This window comes from Dermacentor variabilis, chromosome 5 (assembly GCF_050947875.1).
Source record: "Dermacentor variabilis isolate Ectoservices chromosome 5, ASM5094787v1, whole genome shotgun sequence".
NCBI classification, from domain to species: Eukaryota; Metazoa; Arthropoda; class Arachnida; order Ixodida; family Ixodidae; genus Dermacentor; species Dermacentor variabilis.
Genome location: NC_134572.1, coordinates 18144961 through 18159269, shown reverse-complemented (window position 1 = coordinate 18159269; position 14309 = coordinate 18144961). Strand labels below are relative to the sequence as shown.

The following is a 14309-nucleotide window of genomic DNA, read 5'->3' as shown; positions in this document are numbered from 1 at the left end:
TTTTGTGCAGATGTAAGTCGTCAAAAGACAGAGTGAGCTCATTACTAAGCAGGGCGACGGTGACGACGTAATGCAGCTGCGTCTCCTTTCCGTGTCCAAATCAACCGGAATAATTAGCCCCACACCAGACGTAACAGCAAGAAATTCTTTCATTTTGACGACCTCCTCCACATTGCGTTTGTATTCAAACCAAGCGACGTAACTGCATGCCATACACTGTAAAATAATTCTTTCATTTTGACGACCTCCTCCACATTGCGTTTGTATTCAAACCAAGCAATGTAACTGCATGCCATACACTGTAAAATAATTTACACCCTTAAGAGTGAAAAAATAGTGTAAATATGTTTATAACTCAAACCCTTGGGGTGTGATTTATATAACCGACACCATAAGGGTATAAGTCATGCACACATTTACACCTATTTCACATTTAAGAGTGTAAATTATTTTACAGTGGTACACGCGGAACCACCGCACATACCTACTCTTTTGCCCCGCTAATGTGTTTTTAGCGCATTCTTTTCTTCGAGGATGCTCGGCATTATTGTCGTTGTTCAGAAGAACGTCATAGACGCGTCGAAAAGAACCTCGCTTCTGCGTGCCCGAAGGGCTGAGACGCCGGCTGTCAGCAGTAGAACGCAATACAGGCGTAACAGTATTGTCTTGGAGAGAGCGAAGGAGGCGGCTCAGCTTTTAAGGTTCTTTTCACGTCGCTTTTGTGCGTTTAACTTTCATGAATGGCGAACCTTATTGTCCGTGACCTCTGTGTCCATGTCAATGAAAAGCGGTGTGTCTGCCTTTCATTGGCTGCGTTCTGCATCCGCAATCGTAGACGACGGCTTGGCTCGCGTCCAACTCCGATTTCGTCTTTTAGATACAAGCATAACTTTATATTTTTGCAACCCCTGAACTGATGCAACTCAAGTATTACATTTAATATACTACAGCCCGAAATGAGACCTGGAAGTTAGGCATATCATTATAGGCAGCAAGGTATACAGTACAACGTATAACAAAGGAAGCTGCGTGCGCACAGGAGTAACGCATCAGAAATACATGAATCTTGCTTCACTCATTATGCAAGTATGTAGAGAAACAAGCATTTGAAAGTGATCGATGGGAGTAGAATAATGGGTGATCTTCTCCCCTCCCCCCAAAAGGGGGGGAGGGGAGAACTTTCGCTAACTTAAAAGTTAGCGAAAGTTCTAAAGCTTTAAGAAATGTTGAAACTTTCCAACTATGCAACAAAAATATATATCATGGCGTTTTCAACCACACTAGTCAGAGTGGCAAGAACGGTAAAATGCAGCATGTTTCGCAGCTGTTTATATGTGTTCGTTACATAACGTACAACCTCGGCGTTCGTTGCGCGTAGAGGTAGCGTAACGATGGGAAGTGATTCGAGGTATACTGTTTTATTTGGGCTGCCTGAATGTGAAATGTGAAGTGTTGTATCTTTCACCAGCATGTGGCGACCAAAGGATACTTTCTTTTCATCTCATTTACACACACACACACAAAAAAAAAGAAAAAGAAGGGAGGCAGGCGGCAAGGGGGGAACCGCTGACGTCCTTCGGCCCATCCGGTCATCTGTCAAATTTTGCGTCATTGGTGAAGTTTGCTGTCAGACAAATCTGCCTGTCCCAATTTTTCTGCACGATATATCTAAACTACCGTCGCTAAAGTCAATAGTGTACAAAAACTACCATCTAAGGCACTCACTGAGAATTTCGATGGCTACACAGAGGTACAGAACCTTTCATACCACTCGCGCGCTCGGCGACGTCAAGCTCTGCGCTTCTGTTACTGTCGTCGATAAAGCTATGACAACAACGACAACTTTTAAGCCCACAGGGAAGGTCACTTCTTATAACGGTGGACAGCACTTGTCCTAAAATTTCGTGACCTTGGAGCCCCACGTATTGCGAAAACCGATGCCAACAAATGCCATGCCTTGATGTGTGGCACGCGCTGCGAGGAAGCGGACGTTAATCACAGCTGGCTCAGTTCTCTTGACACGCGAACAAGCAGCGAACAGCGCTTGATGCGCGGCGGCGAAGAGAGGTGGCCTCGTGGCGGAGGCGCGCCTAATTGCTCGGCCATCGCATAAAACACAAGAGATGCGGCTTGCGCATAGCCTCCTGCGCTTCTTTTCATATACCGAGCTGTTGGGTTCATCATATGCTCGAGGAAGAAAACGCCACTGCTTGCTCCAGCCTTGGCTTCTCGCCCACGTACGACTGTGGCCGACTCCCGTAGAGGGCCCATCATGCTTGGTTCCGAACACAGCTTGAAGGAATGATGCGCATCTACCATAGCTCGCTCGTTCCACATGATCTACGTAATCACGTTGTTTGCTGAGAGGTACGTGCGGGCGCTCACGTAGTCCTACTTATTGGCACGTGTTGAGCACCATGTAGCAGGTTATTGAATTTAAGTGCCGTAATCACGGTATTCGAGCAAACGTTGCACAGGCACGGGTCTTTGGAGACATTGGGAAGTCGTGGTGTCGTGACAAATTGAATGGGAATTCTGTCGCTAGAACCGGCATTTATATCGTATGGGCAGGGATCGTCATTGGATGCTAGCTTCATATCTCTGTTTACCACACGTTCTCTGAATACTCGTTATATTTTAGTTGTCGCAGCAGCCGCCCACTATGCTTTCTGCGCTTCCTCAAGGATTGATTAATCAAGGAAAGTTTGTACCTTCCTGAGGTCGATGTTTCTGTCGAGGGATGCAGAAACAGCCGTAAATTACGGCTCATTGACCGGAAAGCGGCTGCTTTCTAGGTAAAGCGCTTTACTTCCTTGAAGACCGCCGGCAGGCCTACATATTCCGTTAATATTAAAAGGAACACTTCATGTGCGTTGAAGTAGTGCCTCTTACAAGCGTGCATGTCAGAACCTCAATCACTGCTATTAGTTACGCTGTTGTCCTGTTAAAGAATCTCCGCTCATGGAACTTTTCCTCATTACCACCACACACACGGGTTGGAGCACGAATTCGGTGTCCTCTTTCATATTGGCGGAAGGTGTACATTGCACCCACGCATGTGGATTGCGCAGTGAAGGAAACCTATGCTTTTCGCAAGGTTTGATGAATCAGCCGCCGCAGAAACCTTGACCGATTTTGATACGCTGTCTGCCTGTCGCGTTTCGAGGTGAATTCTTCAACCGCGCGTTATACGGCACTATGGAGAGACGGCCGAGAAGCACTCATTCGTAAAATCAGTCTCATAGGTCGACTCGTTTCCTTCCTGCTTATTATTCTTGCCAGTACGCAGGAAGACGGAGCTCCTCGTCTTATGCGAATGCTTTTTCGACCGGCATGCGAAAGCCGGATACTATGTTTAAGTGAAAGGTCACCGCATCATCCTGCATCGTTCATTCGCTAACGGCGGCAGAGGAAAAGAGGCGTCGAGGGAGAGGGGAGATCCAACGTGGATTTCGTCTATGGCACTCTCCCACTTTCTCTCTATTTTCCTTGCAACTATTTGCATGCTTAATTGTGAGCAGGCAAGCTTGTCGACCGAACGAACTTGGGATTCCGAATGAAAACTAGTCGGAGACTCAAGGCTCGGAACTAGCTCGCATAATCGGTTCCTGGGTCCTTGAAGGACTCACCAATCGCAGCAGCAAAACAAAGTCAAAGGACCTCTAGGATGGGTGAGGGTCGGGGATAGGGAAGGTCAAGTCTGGAGAATTGTTTGGGTAGAGAAAGGGAGAGAGAGGGAATTATTACGGGGCTACGGCACACGCACGCAGCAGAAGGTCTCGTGTGACGTTTTTCTTACTTTTCACCGCGATGCAGATCGCTTCTTTTTCGCATGCAACGCAGGGCTGCCACAGCGCGTTCGACCTCCCCACTTTTTCATCAGGTGATTATTAGCCACCGGCGTGCACCATCGAAGGTTATAACTACAACTGCCTTTTGGTTTTTGAGCTTTCTTTTGCATTCTTCTTTTTTGAGGAAGTGGCATTAACGCGACAAGGAAAAGAGAATGAGGGTTAACTTTTGCACTATATGTGTCGTTTTCTGGTGTGTCCCGCGTGAGGAAATTTGGAGCGAATAAAGTCTGTTATAAAAGGTTGAACGCGCCGCTACACGCAAGCCGAGTGTGCTGTTGCTTTTGCATTCATTTTCTATACCTTGCAATCCATGTAGCCAGTGGGTTGAGCATTATTCGCATTCTTTGTTCGTACAGGGAGCTGCATTGTGCATTATTCACACTTCGCGATTAGGGTAGGCCAACAATAATTTTCGAAGTAAAAATTATATTGTAAGTAGTTGAAAGTTGGACGCCGACCATAAAAATTGGAAATAAGAAGTGGTTTCGACTTCCGCAAGGGAGCCTTGTTCACAGTGACGGCGCCGACGATTTACAACGAAATAAAACGTATTTTTTAATTGCTTTGAGAAGAGCATAGTCGCATCTTTTTATTGTAATGATGCTCCTTGTGTTTAAGGCTGGCCGTGTTATCTATAATGAAAGTTTTATCTCTCGTATTGCTTGCGAAAACATACTTCTTAACGGCCGTCTGTGGAGCTCAATTCTCCCTTAAAGACTGAAGAAAGAAGGAAAATTTATGTAAACTTTCCCATTCGCCTATTGTTTCCGTCTTGACAACTCTTTACGAGGGCAGTGGATGCGAGATGGCGGCGGATGTTAAAGTTATAACATTTTTAGAGCTACTACCCATTGTAATGTACATTATAGCCAAGTTACGGTACATAAGCGTGGTGCTATTCGCGAACTTTTATCATGTGCTACTGTCCTCCTGCCTCTAAACTCTATAGAGAGAGAATAAGATCTTTGATTGCGAAGATTAGGTAGCGCTGCTTTCACAGTTTATAAGCTGGAGAGTGATTTACCTGTACACAATGCAGTGCCAAGAGGCGTGGTGGTCAACCTGGCCCTTCTGAGCTTAAGCGAAGTGACCCCCCAGCGCCCATGTAATAGATCTGTTAGCAAGCACCCTTTCCAGCTTCTTTTATTCAACTTCATAATCGTTCTCAGAGTTGCTAATGTGTAATAAGAAAGAGAAACAGCCAAGAAAATAAAATGTACTTGTCATGGCCACAGAGAAGCAACATACGGGAGTAGTTTACCATTACGAGGCGCTAGTGACGCCTGATGGTTAATCTAACGACGTCAGCAAGGCCGTATTATGAAATTGCTTTGTAAAAGTAGCTAAATAGAAAAGCCTACTGAAAAGCCTACGCAAAGTGTCTGTGTGGAAAGAGGGGAAAGGGGAAGGCATGCGCGCTTGGTTGTACTGCGAGGGTGAACGCTCGTGCACCGCACGCGGTGAGAGCAAGTGCCGGGAACCTTGGTGCCCTCTCCACAACGAGGCGCGGTAAATCTCCGCTTGTTTTTTTCGCGCACGGTAAGCCGAGAAATGCCATCGAGAACCGTGCATCCACGCTTAGAGCACGAAATGGCAATGGTGGTGATCGCAGCGACTAGTCTGCTAAGTCTTCTAACCGTGGCTTGGACCCACGATCCGGCTCCGCTGGTGTATACTCGGCATGGCGCGGTCACCGGAATCCGCCTGAAGGAGCGGGGTAAGCTTATCGATGCCTACCTCGGTATTCCGTATGCTCAGCCACCGCTTGGTGCTATGCGGTTCAGGAGACCCCTTCCACCGAGACCGTGGTACGACGTCCTCAATGCCACCGAATTTAACCCAGGCTGCGTGCAGACGGACCTGCCCCTCGGGAGGGGAGCAGTGTTCAACCTGTCAGGAACCATAGAGGACTGTCTGTACCTAAATCTGTGGACGCCGGAGAGGACCTGCCTAACCAAGTTAAAGAATCCATGCAAGAAGCTGCTGCCGGTTCTGGTCTACTTTTACGGCGGCTTCTTCGGCTGGGGCACCGCCTCGGCGTTCGTCTTTGACGGTGTGTTCCTTGCCGCGCGCGCCAACGTCGTAGTCGTAACGTTTAACTACCGCGTCAATATCCTCGGTTTTATGAACGCTTCGATTCCGGACGCCCCGGGAAACATGGGCCTGTACGACCAAGTTGAAGCGCTCAGGTGGGTCAGGGCCAACGTCGAGTTTTTCGGCGGCGACCCAAACGCGGTGACGCTGGTCGGCCAGAGCGCCGGAGCCATCTCCATCAGCTACCACATGATGTCGCCGATGAGCAAGGGACTGTTCCATCGGGCCGTGATGCTGAGCGGTTCGCCGTCGTCGCTCGCCTACGTGGACAGCATCGACCAGAACGACAACTTCAGGAGGATCGGCCGGTCGCTAGGCTGCGTCAACTACTCCCTGCCGTGGCACCTGCAGAAGGAGGACATGGTTGAATGTTTGCGGCGCGTCGATGCTCACAGGCTCGTGGACGACGCCATGTCATCGCTGGCATACCGATACATCACGGTGTTGCCCAGCTACGGCGACGAATTCCTCCCGAATAATCCTGTGGAAAACGATCGTATTAAGCTTAACGTGAAGGAAGTACTTTTGGGGAACACTCGGGATGAAGGGGCCCTCTTTCTGGAAGTTTTCGCCGCACAGTACGGCTTCGAAATCGGTGACGTCGACGGTCTGACTGCGCTCGTACTTTCCATCAAGGCACTATTTAACATTAAACTTACCGAGAGCCGGGCGCTCGCCAACGCGTATATCGAAGAGGACGATATAGAGAACCCGCTGGCAGCGCTCAGAGGAATTAAGAACAGTCTCGACGACGGCGGATTCGAATGTCCCGCGGATGTGTTTTCCGAGTTGGCAGTGAAGAACAATGTCACCGCGTACCGTTTTCTTTTCGATCACCGACCTTCGTGGAGCCCCTGGCACCCAAGCGTCGGCGCTACGCACAACGACGATATAGTATTTTTTCTTGGCACGCTTCACTCGGACCTGAAAGCGGTGAACGAAACAGCGAGCAAAGACTTATTGGCGGTGTACCGAAAACCGCCCACCCCGGACGAATATCGCTTCTCTGACGAGCTTGTCCAAGTCGTTGGTGAATTCTGCTGGTCCGGGTGAGTGGAAGCATCCTTACGGAAGCAGCGAACTTCTTACTTTTTGCCTACGAACAACGAGCTGTAGGTAATGATTATTATTATTAGGTTTGCAAACATATATGCTAAATGCAGTGCGCTTCACGCATAATGGCGATCACTGTGCTCCAATTTTTGTCGAACTTCCAAAAGCCTAGTTACATAAGAGTTTCTGTTTCCGTTTTTCAAAGGAAATTACGAAATATGACACTTACATACCGTGGAATAGTTTTTGCTGCTTCATGCATCGCTGTCGCCGATAATGGCTTATGTAGCTTCATTGTATTTCGTTATACATGCGCAATTTTACTCCGATAAGTTAGTGAATCGCCTCAACTGCAAGCGAAAAGACGTCCTTTCTTATTCATATATTCCCAACAGTGGTAAGAAAAACAGGTCGTGTTTATAACTTCCTGTAACGTTATCTTGCTTCGGGGCTTTTCATTTGTGCGAAGAATAAGGAATTCCTATAAATGCAAAGTGCATTTGTAATGATTTAGAACTGCTCCGCTACATCGCATGGAATTAGAGCAGGACAAATGTAGGGCAAACGCATGTATGGACACGGCTGATGAATCATTATTCGCCCTTGTGCCACTACCTTGTCTGTGCATGGCGTGGCGCCTTTGTGAACTGTCAGCAGTACAACATTATGTTTTGTGCTCTCATATTCCAGTACTGGGCGCAAAAGTGCCACTGGATTATTTTCTACGAATTCACTTTCTCACGAGAGAGAGAGAGAGAGAGAAAAGAAAAAGAAAAAAAGCGCGAAAATGGCTCTACCGGCCATCGTGTTCGGGCTTTTTTGTATAAGCAATACCGGGTTCACGATTTTCCTGACGCATTCACTGGCGGCATCAATAACACAAAATGTGCTTGGACCGGACCTTATCTTCTGAGTGATCTGAAGATGCTTCGCCAAATTCAACAACAATTTAATTGACACAAAGCTGTTAGACACGTTGTTCAACTGACGACGACGATGATGATGATGGTGATGATGGTGATGAATTAATGGCATCCCCTTAGAAGCGGGGCGGTAACAAGTAGTCACCTAGCCTGCTTGATTTAATCAGGTATGATTTAGATGTTTTTTAGCTAGCATTTTTGTGCACATCTCCTTAATCTTTTTTTCCTTCAAAATCTACCTTGTACCGCTGGCTATGACTGTAAGAGATCCGGTCGTATCAACCTCTTCCCTGCCTTTTTTTCCCACCAATACTCTAAACATTTCTCGCTTATCTAGATTGCTGACCGGTTGACGCTTCCGTACATTTTAAACCCAAGCGCTTCTGGAAGGTGTACGTTACCTACGGTTCTCACTAGGTTAATCCCTTCGCACTTTATTAGGATGTGCTGAGTGGTCTCCGGATTTTTGCTGCTGCATACACATGCCTCATATAGTTCCGAATATTTGCTCTGGCATGTTTTTGATCTTAGGCAACTGGCTCGAGCCTCAAATAGCAAGTCACTACCCTTTGTGTTGGACGGTGGGGTTTACCGTGCCCGAGCGGCGTAGTGGCTTAGGGAAGGGGGGGGGGTAGCAAGGGGGGCGCCGTAAAGCAGGGTGCTCCGACATAATTTTGACCACTTGGGGTTTTTGATGTATACCCAAAGCATGGTAGACGAGCGCTTTTGCAATCTACCACCATCGGAATGTTGCTGTCACGGCGCGAATCGAACCCGCGACCTCGTGCGGAACAGCAGAACGCCATAGCCACTGAGCCACCTCGGCGGATTGCTTTACCTCCCGTACCCTTCATTTACTTTGTTTTTGTCCAAGTTTTGACTTGGCCCCGCTTAACGAATGTCCTTACTCGCTAATATTTCCCATGGGACGCTGCTCGGTGCGCGCGTGCGTTTGCGTGTGCTGGGTGCCCAGCTTGGCTTGGCGCTGTGCACAGTTGGCTCAGCGGGGTTTCCCATTTCGCTTCTCTCGCCGCAAGGTCGAGCTATCGTGTGAACACTTTTGGACTATAACGTGTTGCCGGCATCCAACGAGCTAGCTTAACTCAATTGCTGCCACGAAGCACATTGCCACCCCGTTCTTTGTTCGAGCCCTATTCTCACTCGCAAAGCTGTCTTTGCGCGCACATCGCGTTCGCCAATGCTGAGCACGAAGAAATAATCGTTAGTTAATTTTATCGGGAACTGCCACATTAAAAAATAAATTCTGGAGCTTTGCGTACCGGAACCGCGACCTCATTATGAAGCATGTTCTAGTGGGAGACTCCAGTTTAATTTTGACAACCGGCGGTTCTTCAACGCGCACCTAAATCTACGTACGTGAGGGTTCTTGCATTTCGCCCTCATAGAAATGTATCGAATCCCGGCCACGGCGGCCGCATTTCGATGGGGGCGAAATGCGAAAACACCCGTGTGCTTAGATTTAGGTGCACGTTAAAGAACCCCAGGTGGTCGAAGAAATTTCCGGAGTCCTCCATTACGGCGTGCCTCATAATCAGAAAGTGGTTTTGGCACGTAAAACCTCATAATTAAATTAATAATAGAAATGTGGCCGTCGGGACTGAGAGCGAACCTGCGACCTCGAACTCCGCAGCGCAATACCATAGCCGCTAAACTACCCCGTCGGGCAACTGATATATATATATATATATATATATATATATATATATATATATATATATATATATATATATATATATACGTTTAGCAACAACACGAACACCTGACATGAGTGCCGACTTTTGTTTACAAACGACCACTTTTACATAGACAAGTTGCGTCAACTAAAGTGAGCCGAGCAAATAAATGTAGCAGGTGTTTTGCTTGCATTTACACACGGAAAAATCAGCGTGACGAAATCCGCATGCCATCCGATCAGCTATGTAGGAGTTATATCTGGTTCATACGGATATCGTAAACAAGAACGGTTGTCGCTAACATGAGCTATAAATGTTGAGGTTTGAACTTTTGTAAACGCATTTTTTTTAGAGTGCAGCTCCTAATAGGGGTAGGGAGGGGGCATTCCTGCGGCGAGCGTCTGCGCCTGCGCCAGCGTCGGCGGCGTAACCGAGCGAACGAGCACAATAGCGAAATATGAAAGAGCGAACGCGGAGCGTCAGATGAAAGACACGAGCCGCGAACGGCGAACACTAATGAGAGCGGCCCCTTCAGTGACGTGTGCACGGGAAACTGGTTTCACGCGCACCCGCCAACCGCTGGATGTGAACTCGTATCTGTGCGATTGTTTATAATCCGATTGCATTCGCCATGCGAATTATGTGGTACTTTCTAGAAGCCCAACGACACAAGTGATTACACTGGAACCTTCGACGAGTCGTGTATAAAAGCCCACGCGCTTGACCCGCAGATCATATTTTTCACGATGGCCGGCTCTACTACATGTCTCTCTCAAATTATTTGCCTCAATATATCGTGAAATGAAAACACATATAGAGCTGCGCACAAATTTCGCATTAGGGAGTATCGTAATCGTCGGTGATTTTTTTTTACGGCCACAAGAAAGGATATAGTAAAGCGAGAAGGTTATCGCTTATTTAAGATATGTGCTGCTATAGCCCGGAGCGCCGTCATAACTTGACCGTAAATTGTTATCGTAGATGTGCATCAATATCGTGGAATTCTTGGGCTTCGGATGACGGCCCATTCTTTTGACAGCAATCTTGTAAAGCTTCGGCCATCATTCAGACTTCTGAGCGTGACGTTTAACGGTGTGAAAAGGTTGTCAGCACCACTAGGCAAAACTGCAGACGTTATTGCTGACATAACTGAACGCTTATCTTTTGTTCCGTCCCCTATTATTTACGCGTAATCGCAGTGAGTGCGTGGTGCTACGTGCGATGCAATCATTTACAAGCACAATGCTAAGCCGACTCGTACGGCAGAGCAGCCGTCTCCCCGTGGCGATATGCATCTCGTGCTAATGAAAACACTGCATGCGTCCATTCACACCTCTCACGCCGATTGCGTCAGTGTGCTTGCAGTGAGGGGCCGCTGATAGAGATCAGCAGTTAGTTTGCATTGAAGCAGGCAAAGTTGGCGACGCATGAGCATTCACCTACGATCACGTAACGACTTGCACCACTTTCACCGCAAGGCTGCGCGCGTCTCGATTGATATTCACGCATGATAAGCCAAGCACTGTGAAGTGAACGTGCGAGGTAGATCAACAACCGAGATATCGCCGACCCCCGATCAACATCTCTGGCCGGTAGCGCTTTCATTGAGAAAAAGCGGCTCCGCAGACCAGTGTGCGATGGGAGCTCGCTGTTTAGCGACAATCGCCTCTGCCCGATACGATCGGCCTTAGACTTGAACGTAGACTAGCACGCGCGTCTGTGGCCCAGTAAGGATATGAGATTTGTTCGATAAGAGGAGAAAGGTCAAGGAAAAGGAAAGCCTGGTAAGAGCGCCTGGAAGCTGCTCTTGACATTCACTTACTGCTGTCGGAACATCTTGATGTCGGCGCGGAACGTTCCTAGACGCAAGCTCGATGGGGTTGAACGGCGTGCTCTTGGAGGGTGCGCTTCGCACTTGCTATTTAATAAGTTTCGTGTCATCTTTAGGTTTAACCGACGTTTAACAATACAGACTGCGGAGGCACTGTAGATGACATGTAGTTCCGCCCTTCGGCGTTGCGCTACAGTGAAATGAAAGTTTATTCAAAGCGAAATGAGCACAACTCCAGCAAATGACCTTCACTTGCTTTCCTAAGTTGCTATTTTAGCATCTAAACTTCGCTTTATGAGATGTTGAGAGTTGCACACGAAACACTGCGCCAATAATGCCGTCGAATCGTTAGGTTGGCTTCTGTTTGATAAAAGGTTTGTGTGATAGTTTAATAACGGAAATAAATACGCCAAGTATAACTTTTGTTTCCGATATAATCAGCTTGTATAGACCACAGTGCTGGATAGAGATTAAATGAAAATGCAGGATAGAGAGAAAAAAGAAAGTTACAAGGCATACTTCGTTCCATGGGAGGTGAACGGAAAGTTTTCAAGGATCAGCAACCGACTCGAATGAAGAGATTGCGTACTTCTTCGTGGCAAAGGGTCTCGCTGCAGGAGCCGTACATCTAGCGACTGTCAAAATTTTCCTCATAGGCCGGCGACAAAAAATACGAGGGTCCGCGAGTCCCGGAGCGTCGCTGCACGCGCCAGTCTGCTGACAAGGTGCATCGATCAGCCCAGCGCGTCAGCGCCGAGTATGTTCCTTCATAATTCTTGCCTCACATGGTGTGGCAGGTAGCAGCAATAATTGTATGACTCTGGGTTAAGTGTGCAAAGTAATGGTCGCACCTTGCGTTGCTGCCGCACATATACATCGACGCCTCCTAAATCCTGTCGTTTTTAGCGGGGGCGGGGGGGGGGGGGGGGGGGGGCGAGAGAGAGTGCAGTATAATGCTGTTTCCGCACATTTATTTATTTATTACTTTCCTTTTTTTCTGTCGACGCCTACGTTCTTCGTATGATTGGAAAAAAGTTAAATAACTTGCGGTTCGCCATATTCTCGTTTTTATTATCGCGCACTCGAGGCAGTGTAACGCTTATTATCGCGAGCAATTTCATGAATGTCGTATTTGCGACAAAATAATTCGTAAACTTGCTACAGGAGATACGCTGTTTGTTGAAGCAGTCGTGATACGTGCATTTATCTATAAAATAAGCTCGAGGTGTTTAGAGGACCGAAGGGCTCGTGTAAGCTAATAGCTGAGAAAACAAAACCTCTCGCCAGCAAGAAGCTCGCCGAACAGGTAACTGTTTTTTCAACATCTGTTTTCAAAAACATTGCCTTCCTTGACCATTTACCACCACATTACCGTACCGAGTATGTCTGTTACTAATTTGTTTCTTGAGTCGATCGCGAAGATAGTGCAATATAGTTACAAGTGCCACTGGGGGCTTCCAAGGTATGTGCTCATATCATGATGCTAATTGCGATGGTGATTCTGGCGATGATCACGATGATGATGGCAACTAATGACAGAAAAGTTGAAAAGCGATTGAACTTCTAGCTGACGTCGACCAAACGCTGCCGCTTCATCTCGGCTCTCAAAACGAATCATGCGGTTCGTCCACCCCATTCTTATCGCCATCTCGCCCAGGAAGACATTGTCTTTCATCGACTTCAACTATAGAGGTTGAATCGCCTTTAAGCATTTTATTACCGACGTGGAAAAAATGGCACTCGGTGTTTCTCTCTTTGTATTATAGAAAGGTGCAAGTTCTCACACAGGAATTTATGCCCTTTACTGTTCTGTACGTCGCTATGGTTTTGCACTGGGCTCCCGCTTTGCGCTCATTGAGAGCCCACAACGGGCCGACCTTGGGGAACGAAGTGCGCCGGCAGCGGCTTACATAAATGGCCGACGGCATAGCACGGCTCAGAGCTTTCCCGAGCATCAGAGGATCGAAGGTCGGCGTGTTGAACTGCATAGGCATAAATGAAAATTAATGCCCCGACCTCACACTGCGGGTAAACGGCGTTCTTTATATTTCACCTGGACCTTGAGTTGCGTGTGTCTCATTGCCGGAATAACAGCCAATGGAACCGAAGGTCGCATGCCGGATGAATAAACTTCTCCGACAGCGCCGGCTTTACAGTCCGCAAATCGAAACAAGCTTTGAAGGTTGAGAACGAGAAATATGGACGAAGAAACAAAACTCGTGGGCAAGTTGATCGCCGTCGTTTAGCGGTTGTTTCGGTCTTCCTGAGACGGGAAAGCTGAGCCGAAGAACGACAACCTTGGCTGCGTCAGGCGCAGATGCTTCGTTTGGCGGACGCGCCTCGGCGACGCTGCCTTCATTAGCAAACGCTGTACCTGGAACCCTAAGCCCTACAATGGGCTTGCTGCTGCGTCCCGCGCTCCGCCATTCTTATATCCCCCTCCCACTCCCCGTTAATATCTATGACTCCAAGTTATGCGACTCGTCGTTCCTCACGTGCCAGATTAATTTGGGCACACCTTGACAAACCGCTCAAATTGAGGACGACGCAACGAGCTATGGAAAGAAGAATGATGGGTGTAACGTTAAGGGATAAGAAAAGAGCAGATTGGGTGAGGGAACAAACGCGAATTAAAGACATCTTAGTTGAAATCACGAAAAAGAAATGGGCATGGGCAGGACATGTAATGAGGAGGGAAGATAACGATGGTCATTAAGGGTTACGGACTGGATCCCAAGGGAAGGGAAGCGTAGCAGGGGGCGGCAGAAAGTTAGGTGGGCGGATGAGATTAAGAAGTTTGCAGGGACGGCATGGCCACAATTAGTACAAGACCGGGGTTGTTGGAGAAGTATGGGAGAGG

At 47.8% G+C, this 14309-nt stretch overlaps 2 protein-coding genes across 2 annotated transcripts in view; both read left to right on the top strand.

The window, feature by feature from the left end:
• LOC142582325 (acetylcholinesterase-1-like) overlaps positions 1 to 14309 on the top strand; it is an 88702-nt gene that overhangs the window by 44253 nt on the left and 30140 nt on the right. The window lies entirely within an intron of this gene.
• On the top strand, positions 5447 to 7001 carry LOC142582081 (acetylcholinesterase-like). Its single transcript, XM_075691495.1, has one exon. The coding sequence runs from the start codon at positions 5451 to 5453 to the stop codon at positions 6999 to 7001; it is 1551 nt and encodes a 516-aa protein (XP_075547610.1). The 5' UTR covers positions 5447 to 5450.